This window comes from Leucopleurus acutus (assembly GCF_964270905.1).
Source record: "Leucopleurus acutus genome assembly, chromosome: 7".
In the NCBI taxonomy this organism is placed as follows: domain Eukaryota; kingdom Metazoa; phylum Chordata; class Mammalia; order Artiodactyla; family Delphinidae; genus Leucopleurus; species Leucopleurus acutus.
In genome coordinates, this window is record NC_139150.1 from 99648155 (window position 1) to 99669968 (window position 21814).

General features: G+C 52.3%; 1 protein-coding gene across 3 annotated transcripts in view; it reads right to left on the reverse strand.

Moving 5' to 3' along the window:
- The window catches only part of GFRA2 (GDNF family receptor alpha 2), a gene marked incomplete at its 5' end in the record, with an annotated part of 95572 nt that overhangs the window by 34968 nt on the left and 38790 nt on the right, over positions 1 to 21814 (reverse strand). For all 3 annotated transcript variants that reach the window (XM_082842214.1, XM_082842213.1, XM_082842212.1), the window contains one exon: positions 20308 to 20662. In XM_082842214.1, coding sequence (XP_082698340.1) covers positions 20308 to 20662 — 355 coding nt within the window. The remainder of the gene's footprint in view (positions 1 to 20307; positions 20663 to 21814) is intronic.

Consider the following 21814-nt stretch of genomic DNA (forward strand, 5'->3'; position numbering starts at 1 on the left):
ACGCTTGCATCAGCCTTCCTCCCACTGCCATCACCAAAGGGCATCCTCTGGGTGGAATCACCAGAGAATGACTCTCTCCTCTTTGCTCTTCCAGCCACCAGAATTAGGAGGACCCTGATCTGCCTGGCCCCCGTGTTTCTGAGCCTGGGAAGCCCAAATGCCACACGGCACAGCCCGCGGGCCTATGGACTGGCTCTCAGACCTGGAAAGCCTAGAATTAGAGATGCAGCACCCGGGATGCTCTGGAGAGCGGATCCGACATCTGCACCCCAACCAGAGAATCCAAGGAGGGGATGGGCCATTGGGCAGAACTCCCCACGTCCTCCCTGGCCAGGAAGAGGGGAGACTGTAAAGCGTTTCTCTGGTTCTCGGTGTTTGGGCTGAAGAGGGACCTTCGAGACCAGTGAGCCCAACCGTCTCACTCCAGAAATGAGGAAGCTGCTGTCCAGAGGCCCCTGTTGCAGCTCCTACCTGCATGGCAGAGAGGCAAGAGTCTGGCCTTGCACAGGCATCAAAGTGGAGCGCCCTTCCTCCAACAGCTCCGCTGGTCAAGCTGCGCTTCCCTCGGTATTTCTGTCCCCGCACCTCCTAAGGCCACACACACACCGCCTGCATCTTCTCATGAAAATTTACAAATCATAAGACAAAGACACTTTTGACCTCACTGGGTGGCAGGAAGTTTATTGATGCCCTGAGTCCACGGTTCTCCTCTGTCACATACTCCCTCCCCTCCTGCCCAAATCCCAGAAATAAGGCAAGCCACCGTTGATGAAGCATAGAAGTTGGGATATCATTTCCTTCACTCCCTTTGCTTTCAGATAAAGGAGCCAAGGCTGAGAGGGTACAGAGCACCTCTGAGGTTTCCCAGACAGATGGGGCCGGTTTGGGGGCAGGACCCAGGAATTCTGGCACAGGTTCGTCCCTTCCATCAAGCTGCTGACACCACCCCAGCTCCCACGTCCCTCGTATCTGAAAAGAGGCCCTCGCGAATATAAATTGGTTCAGCTACTATGGAAAACAGTATGGAGGTTTCCTAAAAAGCTAAAAATAGAGTTGCCATATGATCCAGCAATCCCACTCCTGGGCATAAACCTGGAGAAAACTCTAATTTGAAAAGATACATGCACCCCAGGGTTCATTGCTGCACTGTTTACAACAGCCAGGACATAGAGGCAACCTAAGTGTCCATCGACAGATGAATGGATAAAGAAGATATGGTGTATACACACAATGGAATATTACTCAGCCATAAAAAAGAATGAAATAATGCCATTTGCAGCAACATGGATGGACCTAGAGATTATCATACTAAGTGAAGTAAGTCAGAAAGAGAAAGACAAATATCATACGATATCGCCTATAAGTAGAATCTAAAATATGACACAGATGAACCCATTTACAAAATAGAAACAGACTCACAGACATAGGAAACAAACTTACGATTACCAAAGGGGAAAAGAGGGGAGGGATAAATGAGGAGTTTGGGAGTAACATATACACACTACTATATCTAAAATAGATAGCCAAGAAGGACCTACTGTACGCAGAGGGAACTACAGTCAATATCCTGTGATAAACCATAATGGAAAAGAATATGAAAAAGAATATGTGTATACATATTCTGTGTACACCAGAAACTAACACAGCCTTGTAAATCAACTATATTTCAATTAAATCTTTTTTTTAATTTCTGAAAAGAGGCCCTCACCGTGCACTCTCTCGACCTGGTCCACACAGCACCCTAACCGGGTCAGGCCTTACTGTCTCCACCGCTGACTCAGGTGCTTGCAGTGAGACACAGTGCAGAGGCGACAGCTCCAAGATGAGACGATATCCCCTGCTGATGTGACAACCCTCGCCCCTCCAAGGTCCAAACCTCCCTCAACCGAATCCCCAGGCCCGCCATCAGTGATAAAAATGGTAGAATTGTGCCGTTACCCAAGGTCATCGAGGAAAACTACAGATGATAAAGATTCCGTGATATTCTTTGCAGAAAAAACTGAGTTCGCCTCTCCTTATCCATCTACGTAGCCAACTCTAATTCCAAAAGGCCTTAATATGCTCTCATGTCCCTTTTCCAAAGTCATCTTAAAATATATATTTTTAATCTGAAAAGTCCACCATAATAGCACTTTTGTAGGTCACTCCTCAGGCAGCCCGCCAAGAACAAGGAAGCCGCCTGCATGGGGAGTATGGAGTTTGTACACTAAAATAGATATTTTACTCCTAAGAAAATCCTTCATCTCTTTGCTTAAAGTCTAATGGTGGCTAGTGCATAGATAATCTGAACACACAGGTAATCTGCTTTTCTTTTCCAGAGAAAACTAGTGAAAGAAAACGGATGACAGAGGGAAACTCCCAGGGGCAGACAGAACCTTCAGCGAGAAGTGACAGCAGACACAGTGAAGGAAACAGAAATACCAGAAAAGCAAAACACAATTACTCAAGATTCACGGTGTCGGAGGCTAATTAGCGTAGGGTCCGACAGTTCTCTGTAAATCAGTAACACCTGAAGGCATCACGGACGCCATCTGTGCGAATTAACCGGTAGTTAAGGAGAGCACCGCGTCAATAAGAAAAGGTTAAGTTACCTCCTACAATCTCTGTTTAAGGCAAGAAAGAGCATTCAAGAATCCAACAAGTGGGAAGATCCCACATGCCGCGGAGCGGCTGGGCCCGTGAGCCATGGCCGCTGAGCCTGCGCGTCCGGAGCCTGTGGTCCACAAAGGGAGAGGCCGCAACAGTGAGAGGCCCGCGTACCGCAAAAAATAAAAAAAAAAAGAATTCAACAAGTATTTCTTGCACCCTCCACTGTGCCAGCCCTAGGCTAGGTGCAGGGGCACGTGGACAGGCCACGTGGCAGCTGCATGCAGGATAACTTGGTGGAGAAGACACCGAAGAACGAGAATTGAAATGATAAAAGGTGCTTTCCCTTCCTCCCCCGACACCCATGTGTCCCTTCTAGAAGGAGAACAGGATTTTGAGGCCGGGAGGCCTGAGCGTGCCTGCCGCTAAGAAGAGGCCTCATCTTCAGAAACCCAGTGAAAGCAAGCCAGGAGCGGGAGGTGCCAGGGCTTGGTGATGGAGAGGGCAGAGAAGCCCAGTGGGGCAGGAGAGAAAACCACTCCCCAAGCTAGAGGAAACCTGGGCCCCCTGCTCTAGGGCTCACATGAGGGACCCCGGGAGCTGCTGAACAGGGAGTCCCCATGGCCTTGAGGGAAGTGCCCGGTCAGCGGGCTCCCTCTGGGCACATCTGGGGTCAGTGGAGATTACAACTGTGGGGTCTCAGGGGTGCCCAGCAGATGCTGAAGGCCCCAGCCCCTCTGTAAAGCTGGCAGGGGGAGCAATGCCACAGGCGGGCAAGCAGCCTCCTCACCGCTGCAGGTTCCCATGCCCTGTGCCTGGATCCCGCATGCCACAGACACGGGAAGCTCCATTAATGGTATTGCATTTCCTGCCGGCCAGGCTGGGGCAGGGAGAACCTGGAGCCAATTTAGAAAAATCAGGAAATGTGACCTGACCCCAGAGTGTGTTGTAGAGTGAAATCCACACATGTTACAACTGCAATGCATCCTAAGAAGACCTCTGACGGGGGTCGGGACAAGCGGTGTAGGAGCACAGGGAACAGAAAACATAACCTCCAGGAAGACAGAGAAGCTTCAAAGAGATGGTGACCTCAAAGGGTCTCCTAAGATGAACGGGAACTTTCCATTTCATTAGGAGGACGGCCCAGGCAGGGGAGCTGGTCCCTGCAGGACGCCAGAGGCAGGAAAAGCAGAGGGAAGTTACCCGTCCAGGGAGGCTGGGGCACAGGCGCCTGGAAGGAGGGCCAGGAGAGGAGGCTGCAGGTGGGGGTCCGAGGCAGGCGGTCTCAGATCCCAGATTCTTCTGGAACCAGAGGCGGGAGGGCCCTGGGGTTTGAGTGCTTTGAAAAGTTCATTCTGAGGACTTATCTAATGCCTGCTCACTGCAGAGCTATTTGCTTGCAAAATCCATTTCCAAATGGCCTGCTCATCTGTGAGAAGCTACAGGGACTATATATCAGGAGCAGCCATCCTCCCGATGGTCCGCCGCTGTCTCGCAGCTTCCTTAGGCTGCAGCCCCTCCTATTCCACCAGACCCAGCCTGCGGGCCCTCACACCCGCACCTCGAATCACCAGGCACCTACCCTGAGCCTAGCCCCAGGCCTGCCCGCAGCCCGAGATCAGGCAGGGGAGGGTCACTTCTCGTTAGAATGAGCAGACTACAACCCCTGCATTTATGCACGGCCCCTGGTCAGAACCAAGGGAAGACGCCCACAGGCCCACCACCGCAGCGCCCCCGCCCCAGCATCCCACACCTGAGGATGTGCCCTTTCAATCCTAGGAGAGAGGAGACAAAGGGAGAGAAAGCCCTGGCCCCTCCCCCATTTCAACCACCACCTGGCAGGTTCTCCCGGGCCCAGCAGGACTCACAGCTGCTGAGTTGGGGACCCACTGAAAACCCTGCTCTGGTTAAAATACATCTGTCTGCAGCATTCAGAAAATAGCTATCTACAGTATTGCTTTCAGCTATAATGGAAAACTGATGGCTTTTATCTCCCCAACTTTATGACTATTGATGGGATAGAGGCTGAGGTTTGATGACCATTTAATAGCCGACCCTGTGCAGTTAGGAGAGCATCAGAAAGCAATGAAAGCGCTGAGATGATTGTCTGGCAGAGAATTCTCCGCTGAGGTCCAGGAAGCAAAACAACCACCCTCCCCAGGCTCCGACAGGAGAAGAAAATCAGTCATCATCATTTCTGTTTCTCCCCCCTCCTTTTTGCCATTGACCTCTGAGAGGTTCATCCAGGGGGGAAGGGAGGGCAGTGGGGGACAGGAGCAATGCAGGTGTGAGCCCTTATGGAGAAAGGGAGGGTGGGAGAGGGGCTCTAGACTGCGGACTCCCAAGATGGGCACCCCACGCCCCGCCCCTTCCAGCCCAGCCTTCACTGCGCCATGGACAAACCAAATGGGATTCTCGCGGAACAACACGGGCTCAGGACTGTCTAACGAGCTTCCTGCAAAGAGCTGGAAGGAAAAGGAAGGAAGCGGAGGTCCGGTCTAGCCCGTGATCCAAGTGGTCTTAGGCCTCCTGCCCACGGCCAGAAGCCAAAAGCCACCTCCAGGGCTCTGCATGGACTCAAGCATCAAGCCGTCCCTGACAGTCCGTCCCTTCCCCCCGTGTGGGGACCTACCCATCGCTGCCCGCCTCCCTTTCCATGGTACAGGCCAGGACCCTGTGCTGCGGAACATCACAGTTTTAAACATGGTGGGGAGGGGGGTAGGGGAGGGGGATTCTTTGCAGCATTCCAAGTACCATCACGGCGCTTCTCTCATTTTCTGTTCTACGACAGCCCCATGAGGTGGACAGGACAGATTTGATTCTGTTCTTTTTTTTTTTTTTTGCAGTACTTGGGCCTCTCACTGTTGCGGCCTCTCCCGTTGCGGAGCACAGGCTCCGGACGCGCAGGCTCAGCGGCCATGGCTCATGGGCCCAGCCGCTCCGCTGCATGTGGGATCTTCCCGGACCGGGAGGCGTGGCTTGGAGGGCCCCTAGTTCGAGGATGTGTAACAGGGGGCGCTGGCAGCGGTGGGGGGGGCCTTGGTTGCTCTGTCTGTAGTGTGCCTCAGGCTGATTCATGATGGGAGGAAAGTGTGCTGTCTGAGGAGGTGGCAGCTGTGGGCAGAACAGGACAGCGTTGTGTCTGAAAATGTTTCTGGGTGGAGCCTGGGGGATCCATGATTCTACCTCAAAACAGAGCTAGAGGCAGGCTTGAAGCTCATCCCCACAAAATTTCATTTTAGAGATGAAGAAGCTGAGGCCCAGAGAGGTGGAGTTATTTGCCCACAGTCACACAGCTAGGGAGTGGCAGGACTCAGGCAAGAGGTCAGGTCTGGCCTCCCTGGGCAGTGTCCTGTCCTGAGAGGAGGCTTGGCATAGTGGAGGGCTAACTGGACAGGGGGTCAGACACTGGGGTCCCAGACTCAGGACTTGAAACATCTCTGAGTTTCCTTATTTAAAGAACAGACAGGGGCTTCCCTGGTGGCGCAGTGGTTGAGAGTCCGCCTGCCGATGCAGGGGACACGGGTTCATGCCTTCAAGCAGTGCAGGAGGCAGGGTGCTCAGGCCAGTGGGCGGGGATCTCCAGGGCCCTCCCCTCCCCATCTAGGACCAGTGCAGGTGTTCTGGTTGGTTCTCTCTGAGGCCCCCTTACCAGCTCAACCTCCTTAAAGACACAGGCCCTAATTAAAGCAACTAGAATACAATTGAGCCTGCAAGAGGAGAAACAGGCAGAAGAGATAGCCAAGAGGTGGCCAAAGTGCCTCCTCCCGCCTGGGCGTCTGTGGATGAGTTCCCAGCAGGGGAAAGGAGGAGGCGGGGGCTCCCCAGACCTGTGCACCTGCCCAGCTTTCTTCCCGCCCTGTGCATCTTCCGGGAGGTAAGAGCCCACCTCTGCTCCAAGCACAGCTCTCCACCTCCTTCCGAGAGCAGCAGGGAGAGCTGGCAGCCTAATGACCTCTGCTGCTGCAGCCTCCATCTTCGGAGCTCACTGGTTACCACCTGGTAGCTACTAATTTTTGATTTCTTAGGGATTTCCAATCATCTTTGCTGTAACTAGGGGAGGATTAACAAGTTGCAGGCAATGATCCTTGCTTGGTTTACTTAAAACTCCCCCAGAGTCACAAACACTTAAGAAAACCGAACGGAGAAAATACGTCACCACCCCAGGCCCACCTTCCTTCCAGGCTTGGCCCACCAACCCTCTCCAACGTGGCCCGCAGCCCTGCTCTTGACATTACCAACCAGCTTATTCTTTTATGATGCCGACACACGTACAGATTCCTAAAACGTTCCACTTTGGGCATCATCCTTCCTTGTCTTTGGATGGCTGCTAAAGAGGCCTCTGCTTTTTCCGTTCTCAAATTCACTGCTTGGTACAGTCCTCACCCTGCACACCGCCCTGAGAAGTTAGAGGAAACAGACTATCCTCTCCTGAGTGGTCCCTCAGTGGAGAACAACCCAAACCCACAAATGGCAACTACCCAGAAACACGCCCACCCACTATGGAGATCCCACTTCAATCCAGTCCCCTGTCCTCCCCTTCACCTCGAGGAAGGCCCAAGTCAGGGATCCCAGAGCTCTCTTGTTGCCTAAGTACTCCCTTCCCTCTGAGGGCCCAGAATATCTGTCCCCTACCACGTGGCAGGCTCAGATCCAAACATGAGTTTCTTACATGACAGAGTGGATGTACACGTGTAACCATAGCAAGCTCTGCGTGTCACCCACGGGGGAAACGAGACCACCACCAAAACCAGTAAACCTGCGTGTGCGGAGACGTTAAGATTGAAACATTCATATATTTAGAGGAAAAAGAGCTAACAAAACAGCATGTACTGCATGACATCATTGTTGTTAAAAATACGTGTATGCATATTTTAAAAGCCTGGAAGTCTACATTCTCCTAAACGTTCCCTTATTTCAGGGTTATTTCAGGGTGTTAGGGCCACAGATGATCTCCGCTTTCTTGAGGTGACCTTCCTGTCTCGGCAGAATTACGTTTTATAGCGAGCACATACAGCTTTTGTCATCAGCAAAAGCAGGAAAGTGAACTTCATTTTGAAAATCAGGAGAAAAAGAAAGAAAGGGGAAGGAGAGGAGGGGAGGGGGGCAGAGGGAGCCTCCTGGTACCCATAATCCACTCCCTTCACGTGACCCCAAGAGACAGGAGGTTCACGTTACAGCAGCTCAGAAGGGACCTGCAAAGTCCCAAACCTGACACTCATCTGAGGTCTGGCAAGAGGCCTCCAGCCTCTGCTCCTTACCTCTTAGGATGCGGAACTCCCTACCTAACAAGGTGACTCGTTCCAGTTGGCAACAAGATCACAGAGTTAGTTACAGGCCGAGGTAGTACTGGGACTGCGGCAGTACTAGGATGTAGTATGACTCCTAATCCGGGACTCTTTTCACATGGCTCTGTTTCTTCCACTTATTGAGCAACAACTTTGGAGGACCCAGAGTCTGCTGGAATTGGGGACCAACAGGTGGGAGGCTGGGACAGGTCGTCCCTATCTGCCCAGTGTCTCCCCAGGGCATCTCAAAGCTCCAATCTCTCTCCCTCTCTCTCTCACACACACACACATATACACACACAAACACACACATATACACACACATACACACACAAACACACATACACACACATAAACACACACACACACACTCCTCCCACCACTGGCACCTGTGCTGCGAGCAGAACATCCCTCTCTCCTGGGAATAGCCGTGCCCAGCCCTGCTTCCCCCTCCTGCCCCCTTCTGGAAGCCTCCTTCCCTCCCCAGCTGGGGGACCCCAACTCCACACCGCCTTCCGTGGCTCTTCTGGCCACACCGCTCCCCTTTTCTGAATGGCTGCAGCACACAGTATAATCCTTACAACACTTAATTAAGCAGGGCCTCCTCTTCATGTTAAATGTTTCCACAGGTGTGAGCCTCATCTCCCCAGATAAGCTTACAAGCTCTCTGAAGGAACTCATGTTTACCGTGCACCTGTGTGCCCGGCCCTAGGCTCTCTGCTTTTCCTGCTTCATTTCACTTAACCCCATAATCTCAATCTCAAGCTCCGGCCTCTCTCCCAAACTCCCACATACACAATTCCACTTGCCTGTTCCAAAGGCTTCCCAACAAACAAGTTCGAAACCCAAACATCTCCCCTCTATGCCCAGGCCCCCTCCTCCCTTCCCTCAGTAACGGCTTCGGCAGCCGGCCGGCCACCAAGCCAGAGACTGCAGTGTCCGCCTGGACTCCTCCCCACTCCCTCACTGTCCATGTTCAGCAAGTCCCTGGGAACCGACCTCTGAAGGTCTCAGACCCAGCCCCTCCCCACCCACCCTCTGCCTCAGCCTCCTGATCTCAGGCCCCATCACAGTGGGTCCCCAGCAGGCCCCCCGGTCTCCAGCCGCTCCCTCCTCTGATCCATTGTACACACAGTGGCCAAAGGGATCTTTCTAAAGCACTAACTGTACTGTGTCACTCTCTTGCCTAAGACACTTCATGGCTCCCATTGTCTTCCGGAGAAAATCAGACTCCTTGGCAAAATGCACAAAGGTTTTAGGAGCTGATTCACCCTTGCCTGGCCCCCCCTGTCAAGACACACTTTCCCCCTGCGAGGACCAGAAGGGCCGCCTGCTAGAACAGGCCTGCCTACTCCTCCTTCAAGCTCGGCTCAGATACCTCCTCCAAGCCACCTTGCCCGACAGCCCCTGCCAGCCTCGGGGGCCAGCCCTCCCCCTCCCAGCCGGCACAGCCTGGGGGCTGCTCGGGCAGGCCGGCAGTTTATCTCAGCATCCGGGCTGATGAGCACCTGGAAATGGAGCTCCATGGAAGTCCTGGGGAATGGGTGACCAAGCTTCCATGTGGGCGTAACCATCCTGATTTTGACAAGGAGCACAGAGGCTGCGTGACGTTAAAGAACGAGGCTGAGGTCTCACAACTGCCTACGCAAGGATCTGAAGCCCGGGCTGCGACTCAAGCCCCTCTGAAGAACATTTCTGGGGAACCTTTTCTTGAGCACGTCGCAGTGCTCAGAGACCACCCCCAGCCCACCAAAGGCTGAGTGACGGAGAACTCGCGCACTCAGGAGGACTCCTGTTGGACCAGCGCAATGCACCTTGGGCCAGGCAGGGTATGAGCAGCTCTCCCCAGATTTCCCTCTCACTCCATTTGAGGATCTTACTGTTCCTTGGTGCTTAATTCAACGTCCTGGTTCTACTCTAGGTGGGAGGGCGCCCATGGTGCTCCACTATGCTTACCCACCTCAGAGACCCTGGGATAACAGAGGCATGTGCAGGTCTCCGAGCATTCCAAGAGAGCCCCCAAAAGGGCCCTGAGGAGGACAGCTGGCCCCAGAATACCAGGCTAATGCTACTTAAGAAGAAGCAGGGCAGGATTCCTCACCTCTGTGGGTACCGCCCCGGGAGGTCAAAGACCACGTCCTGGCTGGCTACAGGAGAGGTCACATCCCACATCCAGCACGGAGAGGAGGTCCAGTGCAGGGAGCCTGGGGGCACCTCTCAGGCACTGCTCAGCCTGTTCTAGGAATCTCCTCAATGAAGAAGGCTGAAAAAGCAAGGCTCCTCCTGGCAGCCCCAGAGCCTTCTTCTGAGAGGGCGGGCCAGCTAGGTTGCTCAGAAGAGCCCAGAGCTTAGAGAAAGGTCTCTTTCCACATTGTAAAGAGTCTCTCGGCCATGGCTGGAGAAACTGAGTCTGCAGTATCCATATCGTGGTCCCTGAGAGCCCAGGGAGGACATGGGAGGAGGGGATGCTGAGGTCCTCATCCCACTGCAGTGTATGCACTAGCATCCAAGACCATCAGGCACGTGTGGCCCACGCTACGGGCTATCCCAAGGCTACACGGCCTCAGGATCCAGACTGACCCTGGCCGAGGGTGTGCTCCTGGGACCTGCAGAGTGCCATGACGGAGCCCCTGGGTTGCCCATGCTGGCAGGACCCCCAGCCCACACTTCCCAAAGCCAAGCCAGTGTTGAGTTTTCCTCAGCTATCTCTCCACTGAAGGGACAGATGAGCAACTTCCCCACACTGGATGGGTTCCTTTTCCATGAGGATATTTCCCAGGAAGCTCTGACCAGCCAACTTACAAACATTTCTTTAGCTCTGATCAGGTTTCTTTTTTTTTTGGCCATGCCACTTGTGGGATCTTAGTTCCCCGACCAGGGGTTGAACCCAGGCCCTCGGCAGTGAAAGCACAGAGTTCTAACCACTGGCCCGCCAGGGAATTCCCTCTGGTCAGGTTTCTGTAATCACCACTTCATCCAAACTGCTTTTGAAGAGGTCACCAACGCCTTCCACTTTCCCAAATCCAACAGTTACCTGGTGTCTTTACCTTTCCAGACCTCTCAACAGCGTCGGGCACAGCTGTCCACGCCTTCTTTTTCAAAACTCTTCTTTGACTCCTGGGGCGCCATAACAACACCCCCAAACCCTTACCGGGCATTTACAGGGGAGCCAGGCGCATTCTCAGGGCCTCCTCTCATGCTGACCTCTCCCTAGGAGAACCTACCTATTCCCCTGGCCTTAACCACCATAAGTATGTTAATGACCCCCAGAATGTATAACTCCAGTCAAGCTCCAGATGGGAATGTCTCAAAGGCATCTCAGAATTAACATGCCTAGAATGCAACTCCTGATTTATCTCCCCCTCCAAGCCTTCATCATCTCAGAAAGTGGCACCATTGCCCACCAAGTGGCTCAAGCCAGAAGTCTGTGAGCTCTCCTCGAGTTCCTCTGTCTCCCTCGCTGCCACATCAAGGTACATCATGTCCATCTCCAAACTATCTCAAATTTACCCACTTATCTCACTCCACACGGCCAACCCCCTGGCCTGGGCTGCCGTCATCTCTGATCTAGTATACTGAAATAACCTCCTCCCTGGTCTCTCCGAGGTCGTTCTTGCCTTCTCCCTTAATTCTCCACCCAGTAGCCAGAGTCATCTTTTTATGTCACAACTTCGATAATGTCACTCGCTGGCTTCTAAGTATACTCAGAAGAAATCCAAACTCCTTGCCCCGGGCTACACGGTCCCGTGTGACCTGGCTCTGCCTGCATGTCTCTCCCGAGTCCCCTCTGCTCCAGCCACGCCAGCCCCGTCAATGTCAACGCCAATGCCGAGCTCCTCTCCTCCCCCCAACTCTTGCACATACTACTGCCTCTGAGTGAGATGTTCTTTCTTCTACCTGGCTTACTTCTGGCTCCTCGTCCTTCAGGTCTCAGTTGAAATGTCATCTCCTCAGATACACTTTTCCTGAGTGCTCTGCCCAAAGAGGTCCTCCCTCCTTCCCCCGTTACATTCTCTTTCTACATCCTGCTCATGTCAAAGATGTTAACCATAGGGCTTCCCTGGTGGCGCAGTGGTTGAGAGTCCGCCTGCCGATGTAGAGGACGCAGGTTCGTGCCCCGGTCCGGGAAGATCCCACATGCCGCGGAGCGGCTGGGCCCGTGAGCCATGGCCGCTGAGCCTGCGCATCCGGAGCCTGTGCTCCGCAACGGGAGAGGCCACAACAGTGAGAGGCCTGCGTACCGCAAAAAAAACAAAAAAAAGATGTTAACCATATACTTGTCTGTTTGCTTGATTATTGTCTATCTCCCCCATCAGACATAAGCTCCAAGGGGGCAAGGACCGTTTCTACTGTTTCTCCAGTAAGTATCTCTATCCAGTGTCGAGCACAGTGTCTGGTACACAATAAGTATCCGTTAAATAAATTAATCAACATTATACATATATGTGGCAGTACATAGACATATTATATACATATAAGAATATTAAAAACAGAGACCTAGTTGGGAAGATAAAGTATCAAAGGAAAGCCACAGGATTAGTGCCACAGGAAGGATGCAGATGAGTTCTAGAAAGCATCATTGGAAGGAGGGGCTGAGAAAGCGCTCAGGGAGATGAGAACCAAACAGGCTTTGAATGAAGTGCAAGTCTAGGTGCTACAAACTGAATGTGTCCCCCCACTCCAAATGGATAGGCTGAAACCCCATCCCCCAATGCAATGGTATTTGGAGGTGGAGTCTTTGAGAAGTAATTAGGTCATGAGGGTAGAGCCCCCGTGATGGGATTCGTGCCCTCATGAAAAGAGGAAGGAACACCCAATCCCTCTTGGCACGCATACAACAAGGAAGCCACGTGAGGAAATTACCCCAAAGAGGGCCCTCGCTGAGAACCCAACCATGCTGGCACCCTGATCTGGGACTACCAGCCTCCAGAATTGTGAGAATAACATGTTTGTTGGTTAAGCCCTCTGGTCTATGGTATTTTGTCAAAGCAGCTCCAGGGGACAAAGACGGTAGCAAAGAGAAAGCCCAGGTCACTGAATGGAAGCAGAAATAATCAAGGAGCCTGGTGAACGAAGTAACATCTGGGTAGCTGAGAGCACGCCCCGCCCTGTGTGAGCAAAAACACACCCAACCCTGACCAACTTGTACTCTGATTCTCTCTGCGTAAGCAGCATCCCCACGATCGGCCATTCCTCCTTCCAATCAGCCAGGGATGGAGTGGGTTCTCACACAGAACTCCACCAATGGGAGCCTTGGCTAGGCAAGGGTGCACCTCATCTCTCTGGGGTGTGAGCTTTATGGAGCCCAGGTGCCCAGAGAGCAGCCTGGGTGGTAAAAGGTAAAGGCACTCTACCCAGCCGTGCTGACCTCCCTGGAGCAGCCAGAGCAGAAAGCCGTATAAACCCTGTCTTGCAAACTAACTATCTAGGTTGCAGCTTCTCTCTGTGTTTATCCTCCCAGAGCTTTTAGTAATGTTCAACATTCCAGCCTTGTGTCAATTTGCCACAGGAAATTCCAAGAGGAAAAATCTAGGCACCCTTGGCACAGAGTTCAAGGGTAAACAGGGCCTCTACTGAGGCTAGTAGCAGAAGCCAACATGGGATCATCAAGGGGAAGATGGGTCTCAGGGTCTCTGGCAGGGCCAAGGATCCCATGTCCCTCCCCACAGAGTCTCCCCCCACTGCAACCTGGTTAAGTCTTCTTCAGGAGGATGTGACTTCTTTACCCCATGGCACTCCTGGGCACAGCTCTGCTCTGAAGACAGATAGGGCTGCTGGGTTCTGAGCTCTGTTCGAGGCCAGACGGGCCCCTGAACAAAGTTCATCTGTCTGTGCCTCATCTCCCCCAAGAAACAGCTGCTCTCTGAGCCACCAGAGTGACCCAGGGAAGGCCTGGTAGGGAACAGAGCAGAATTGGGATTTCAAGAGAACTTGAATGGAAATGCTATCATCTGGTTCATTGTGTGGTTCCATTCCCATTGCAAAGGTAATCACCACAGTGTCCAGTCACTGGACTGGGAGTCCCCTGAGGGCAAGGGCCTCTGCCTACTTCATTAACTCTCTAATCTCAACACGAGGCCTGGCCCAGAGTGGACAATCAACAAACAGTGGTCAAATGAATAAAGGAATGGCCCCAAGACCCCCATTCCTCCTGCTACTGGTGAACCACTGGTCCCAGGAATGACTAGCTGGGTTCTAGCAGGGCACCCATTCTGCCCCTTCCATGCCAGTGGCAGACATCACTAATCAATCACAGATCTCTTTGCTATTGAGCCAGGAGGCAGATTCACAATCCTTCAGACAGCCAGTCCAAGTTGGCCATCTAGAGATGGCAGAGATTCTTAAGTTTGGGGAGGTCAAAGAATCCTTCAAGAATCTAATGAAAGCAACAAGTTTCTCTTTAGAATATACACGCAAAACTTTACATCTGATTTCGAGATATTCAAGATCCTCTCCTTTAAAAGAAGTAAAGGCATGGAAGCCCCAAGCCTGTACTCAAATAATCATTTGCTGCCCTTTAGAGAAAATCTGCTGAAAACATCAGCCAACAGATTCTAGAGTCCAAAAGAAGCTGAGGGACAGCCCCCAGGAGCCAAGAATCAAACCCAGACCTGTCCACCCACACTGCCTACAGACACCAGACACGCCCCAAGCTAGGCAAGGGTGGGGAGGGGGCTTGCTGAAGGGATGCCTCCCCGCTCCCTGCAGACAGTTGAGAAGGGAGACACCAACCCCTCTGCCTTCCCAGCAATCCTCTCCGACAAGGACAGTGTCCACGGCACAAAGGAGCCCAGGCAGCCAGGGTAGTCCCAGGCTGGAATCTATTTATGCACATCCTCGGCACCCAAAGGTTAACATACAGCCCAAGATATGGCATAGGGCCAGCACCGAGTTATTTATATCCTCTTGGCCGACCAAGAGGAAAAGGGCATTTTAGCGGGCCTCTCCAAATGAGGCCTGGAGGGACACAGTTTACAATACAACACAATCATCTCACACACACACACACACACACACACACACACACACACACAAACACACACACACACACACACACAAACACACACACACACACACACAATCTGGACCATCCTTGCAATGAGTGTAAGCTTAGAAAGTATAAACCAAAAGATTACGTTTAAAAAAGAAGTAGGTCATGGCGCACTGGGGGGCTGGGGTGCGAGAAATGAGCCAAATTCCATGGAACCATTCCAAGAGATTCTCCAGGCTTTCCAGACTCCATATCAGAAGGCTTTTAAAGGAAAAGCTTCTCCTGGTCCTAAATCCACAGCCCTAAAGGCCCGTGGGATGTGAACCAGACAAAGGCAGAAGGCAGGGCATGGGCTCCCGGAGTGCAACTTCAAGAAGAATCGGACCCACGGCTTGAGCAGGAAGCTTCCACTCTCAGAGATTCCCTGCCTTGGTCACTGACCCCAAACTGATCCTGGTCCAAAGAGCAGGAAGCGGGTTCGGAAATGCTCCCAACACCCACAAGCCCCCCCAAAAAATACCCTTCAAACCCCTCTGCAAACCCCTCTGCTTTGTGCTTAGTAACATTCGTAAGACAGCACGGCAGAGTCTGTTAAATATCACATGGGGCTGTACAAGGCCTGCCGCTAGGTGCGCCGCACAGCACGTCAATGGGCTTGCTTTAATGGAGTGCCGTGGGGCGGGGGTCTGGCAGAGCTCTCCCCCAAGGAGTCCTGGGCCAAGATTCATTCGGGGAGAAGCCTGGGCATAGCCGGGCCAACTCCCCAAGCTGAAGGGCAAGGGGGGCCAGGCAGGCCCAGTGAGGTGCAAACTGGGCACTATAGCCCTGGAGCGTGGAGCGTGTTCTAGGAGATGCCTGCAGACAAGGGCCTCATTCCCAAAGAGTCAGCCCAGAGAGGCTCTCCTGTGACCCCCATCAAGGCCAGCTCCATCCACTAAAGTATCCAGGACAGGAAGACTTGGGGGGGTCCCCCGTTCCTGCTCCAAACACCATGGCACTGGGTCGTCCCATTTTCACAGACAAGATTTCCACCTGTGGTGGCCACCCTGATAGGCAGAAACCTGGAGGAAACCAAGGCCAGGAGGGAAGGGAGAGTGCCCCTTCCTGGGTGTAGGGGAGAACTGCCTGTTCTCCAGAGGCCCCCTCCCCAGCCACCCATCACCTCCCGGGCTCCTCCATGGACCAGAGAGACAGGGTCCAGGCGTCAGTAAGTCAAGCCCGCAAGAGCATGGAAGGAAGTCGGCTCCTCTCCATCAAAGCTGCCCTTCCACATCATCTACCCTGACGAGGGATCTCTGGTCATTTCCTCTTGTAGCAAGGGCTCACCTCTCTAGGAATATGACCTCAAGTGGAGGCACAGGGGAAGAAGCCAGATGGGAAAGCTGCTTGAGATAGACTCAGATCCAAAGACCGGGAAGGGTCCTTGGAAAATGGGGAGCATCCTTGTTTGATCAGTGAAGAAGCAGCCCGGGCACGCAGAATGAAATTGTCCATCCAGGATCATGCGGAAGACCAGGGGCAGGGTGAACACAGAAGGCAGCTCTTGCAGCTGCGGGGTTACCATGGCAAACACCTCCACCCACCTCCCACTCTGCATCACAGACAGAGCTTCCCAAGGACACTTGGCCACACTGTAACAAGCCCCCAGGTCCTGCCAGACTCACCCTACCCTCGGGTTCTGCCCTCACCCCTCGTCTTCCCACTTGCAGGACCATACTTTAAATCTGCATGGGGATGGGAGCTGGGTGGGATGGGAGTTGGGGGAGATGCATTAGAGGAACGCCCTGCTTCTAGACCAGGAGCTCAGCCGGCCACATCCAGGATCACCTGGAACTTCCTATGCGAGACCCAACTCAATAATCCAGACACAGCACTGTCCTTGAGTCCCATGGTTGCTGTTAATTTTTTTTTAAGATTTTTTTTGGTGTGGACCAATGTTAAAGACTTTATTGAATTTGTTACAATATTGCTTCTGTTTTATGTTTTGGGTTTTTTGGCCACGAGGCATGTGGGATCTTAGCTCCCCAACCAGGGATCGAACCCGCACCCCCTGCATTAGAAGGTGAAGTCTTAACCACTGAGCCGCCAGGGAAGTCCCACTGTTGTTTAAATTTATATCAGGATGCATGGCACTCACAGGCTTGGCTCGGTGCCTCTCAGAAAACTGTCAGCCCTTAGGTCCTGGGACGCCTCATTCTTGACGCTCCCAATACTTAGTTTTGTTTAAACACCTCTGGTTCTACCACGTGAAGCTTCTGCCCCAGCTCTCCTGTTCCTAACTCCCCCCATCTCCAAACAAACAAAAACCCCTCTGGTTTGAACAGACACAGATGTTTTGAACAGACACAGATGTTCTTTGAACAGACACAGATGTTCTACAGGCCACCAAAACCACCCTGCTCCACGCTCTCCAATCTCCTTAGGAGCTGCACATGTTGTCCTCCCTTAAAACACCACTAATAAAGGGTGTTCACAAGGCTGCTCTGCTCAGGACCCCTGCAGAGACGTCCACCTGAGGTTTGAAGCCGGGCAGTGGTGCACCTGGCCTTGGTCCTGACACCCTGGCTTGTGGTCACTGAGCCTGGACTCAGGCTGGCCCTCCAGCCCCTACAGTCCCTCGTCCATCCTGTCACCCCACATACACCTTTTGTTGTGCAGCCTGACCAGGTCAGTTTAGCATTTAGGACAAGGAGAAATGCATTTCCATCCAAGAATTAATAGGCTCCTTCCGTCACATTTGGGGAGTGACATGGCCCATCCCGTCTTGGCTTTCTCTCAGCTCTCGGGAAGCTGAGCCCCAGCCTGCCAGACTCCTGACTTCCTTTTGTGGGCCCTCAGTTTCTAATTTTTTTTTTGCCTTTTTCTTTTGGCTGCATTGGGTCTTCACTGCTGCATTCAGGCTTTCTCTAGTTGCGGTGAGTGGGGGCCACTCTTCCTTGCGGTGCACGGGCTTCTCATTGCAGTGGCTTATCTTTGTTGCGGAGCACGGGCTCAGGCGAGCAGGCTTCAATAGTTGCAGCTTGCGGGCTCAGTAGTTGCGTCACGTGGGCTCAGTAGTTGTGGCACGCGGGCTCTAGAGCGCAGGCTCAGTAGTTGTGGCGCACGGGCTTAGCTGCTCCACGGCATGTGGGATCTTCCCGGACCAGGGCTCGAACCCGTGTCCCTGGCAGGTGGATTCTTAACCACGGCACCACCAGGGAAGTCCCTCGGTTTCTACTTTTAACCATCCTCTTGTAGTGTGCATATCTTATTTGAAATCGCTCCCATTGTTTTTGTAAGCAATAAGGTATGTTTCTTTAAGTAAGCAAAAAAGAAAAGCCCACTTTCTTCAGGCTTTCCCAGCCCTGCGGGGATCAGCCCTTCTCCGAACTCCAGCTTATTTTCCAAACCAAGGTAGTGCCTCCTCTTCAGCCACACAGGCCCTGAGCTCCCTTCCCTCTGCAGCCCCAACCTCCAGTCCCCGCCACAACCCCCAGCCCCATTTCTCCACTCCAACCTCTTTACTGAGCTCCAGGCCCACAGGTCCAAATGCCCCAGACATTGCAACGGGGGTGGCAGTGGTCCCCCCCGCACCACCATCTCAGATGCTGTGCACCCCCAGTGCTGAATGATCCATCGCCCCAGAATTATTCACCCGGTAAACATGGTGGCCACCATTCATGTATCCATTCAAGTAATGTTCATGGAGCGCTCGCCATGCGTCAGGCTCTATGTGCAGGACCAGGTGCGGAGTAAACAAAGCAGAAATGCCTCTCCCTCCAGGGAACTTTCAACCAGCCCCCAGTCCTGTCAAGTCTACTTACCAATCATCTCTGAACTGATGCACTTCTCCCCATGCCCACAGCCACTATCTTAGTCCAGGCCAGTGTGCTACACTGGGAGGAAAGCACTGGAGATCGGATCCAGCTCTCAAATGCATGAGCTGTGTGACCTTGGGCAAGTCACTTTCTACGACCTGATCATTTGACAGATAAAGACGATAACAGTACCTACCTCGTAGCCTTGTTGCAAGGATTAATGAGATAAACCATATAATAGACCAGTGTCTGGGGTACAGTAAGCAATCCCTGTCTCCCTAGCAGCCTCACCTCTGGCCTTCCCACCCCGTGGCCCACACTCCACGTGCACCCACCACCTGCAGGTGCCCATAACCACAGGCTCTCTCCTACCCTCCAGCCTTTGCATATTCTTTCCCCACATACAAATAACACAACAAATAATTCTGTGCAAAAGATGTTTCTCCCGCATCCATACATCCATCTAACATCTGCCCACCAACAACATGTGGCCCCATTACATGTTCCTTTTATTTGCATGCCAGACTCATTCCCTGGCTTTCTCCTTCTCATGTTCCAAGGTTCAGCTCAAGGCCCCGTCCTCTGGAGCCCCAGGTTGAGGCAGATGCCCTTCTCCTGTGCACCCTCCTCTGGGAGCCCACAGCCCTCAGCCCACTGCATTGGGATCCCTGCTCCCCCTGTCTGTCTCCCTTCTGGGTGCTCCTTGGAGAGCATCGTGTTCACCTCTGCATGCCTGAGCCTTAGAACCATGCACTGGATGCAATAGAGGTTCAATACATGGTTAATAACAAACGAGAAAAACGGAAGAATCACAGAGGCAAATTTCAACTCACTGTAACAAAACAAACCTTCCAAATAATTAGACACGTATTAAGCAATTACTTTATGCCAAACTCTGCGCTAAGCTTTAACACACATGTCATCTAATCCTCACCATAATGCTGTGCCTTGGGTATTTTTATTCCCATTTCATGGGTGAAGGGATTGACACTCAGGACATTTAAAAAGCCTGCTCCAAATCACACAGCTAGTAAGTGGAAAAGTCAGGATTCAAACCCAGGACCGTCAGAGTCCCCATGCTCCACCCAGCACTAGACGAGCTCAGCTGTCAGTGTGGAAGGAGCTGCCTCTGGGATGTGCAAGAGCCCTTCCATGACGGCCACAGGACCTCACTGGGATAATGGGTGGGCTTCCTTTAGAAGTGGACCTAAAGTCACTGAAGGTCCCTTCTTACTCCAGGCTCTAGGGTCTATGATGTTAAATTAGGAGCTGCTAGGGTGGTTCATCTTGGTTTCCCCCATGGTGCTTAGCCTGAAGCTGGGCACACAGCAGGCAAATGATAAACCTGTGCTGAATAAATGAATGGACAGATGAATGAACGGATGAATAGATGGATGGGTGAATGGATGGATGGATGGATGAATGGATGGATGGATGGATGGATGGATGAATGGATGGATGGATGGATGGATGGATGAAGGAAGGAAGGAAGGGAAGGACGAATGAATGAATGAATGACAATTTGTTTTGCACATGTCCGAGTCACCCTCTCCTTTGGGCTCAAGATCCTAACCCAGCGAACTCGGGAATGTCGAGCAGGCAGAGCACCCCAGCCGACTCCCCTCAGAGCTGCAGCGGCCCCTACCTGCAGAGGTGGTCCGTCCGGCACAGGCTGCGGAGGTCCAGGCAGTTGGGCTTCTCCTTGTCCTCGTAGGAGCAGCTGGGCAGGATGGTCTGGCGGCGGCGCTCGGCACACGCCTGGTCCTGGCAGGAGCAGAAGAGCATGCGGTAGGTATACTCGCTGGGCACGCGGTCAAAGAACTGGCGCAGGGCCTTGTGGCACTTGCGGCGGTTGCAGCGCTCGGTGGGCGAGATCTCGCGGTTGCAGATGGAGATGTAGGAGGAGCGCAGCTTCTTGCAGTTGTCGTTCAGGTTGCAGGCTTTGGCGGCATCCAGGCAGTGGTTGCTCTTGGCGCTGACTGCCGGGTCTGCCCCTGTCCCTGGAGGGAAGGAAGGAGGCAGTCAGCCAATGCTGGGGACACACCCCAGGGTCACTGTGCTCTCGGACTCGGCTTGCTCATCTGTGAGATGGGGATCACTTAGCAGCCCTCCCGCCTAAGGCTGTGATGAAGATCAAGTAAGTTAATATGCGGGTCCACTGAGCAAGCTGTACGTACGGTGCGCTTTTAGGATGACAACTATTAAACCAAAGTCTTATTTAAAACTTATTTCAAAAACAGTATGAAGATTCCTTTAAAAAGCTAAAAATAGAGCTACCAAATGATCCAGCTATCCCACTCCTGGGCATATAACCAGAGAAGACGAAAACTCCAATTTGAAAAGATACATGCACCCTAATGTTCATAGCAGTGCTATTTACAATATCCAAGACATGGAAACAACCTAAGTGTCCATAAACAGATGAATGGATAAAGAAGATGTGGTGTATATATACAATGGAATACTACTCAGCCATAAAAAAGAATGAAATAATGCCATTTGCAGCAACATGGATGGACCTACAGATTATCATACTAAGTGATGAAAGTCAGAGGAAGACAAATATTATATGATATCATTTATATGTGGAATCTAAAAAATAATACAAATGAATCTGTACACAAAACAGAAACAGACTCACAGACACAGAAGACAAACAAGACCAGAGGGAAAAGGGGAGGGGGAGGGATAAATTAGGGGTATGGGATTAACAGACACAAACTACTATACATAAAATAGATAAGCAACAAGGATTTACTATATAGCACAGGGAACTATATTCAGTATCTTGTAATAACCTATAATGGAAAATAATCTGAAAATATATATATATGTATATAACTGAATCACTTTGCTGTACACCTGAAACTAACACAATATTGTGAATCAACTATACATTGATTTAAGAAAAAAATTATCACAAGACCAAAAAGCAAGCAACTAGGCGTTCGTGGCCCTGTTCACAAAAGTGGGAAATGGGGAAACAAAGGGACTGCCTCAAGAGCACACAACTGGATGGCCATTGATGCAAGATGGGTCCCCGGGTCCCTGGGCACCCAAGGTCGCACATGTGAGCAGGGCTTCCGGTCAGGGAGCACTGCTGGCCCTTAGGAAGTTCCCACTATGGGATCTTCAGCAGCCAGGGTACCAAC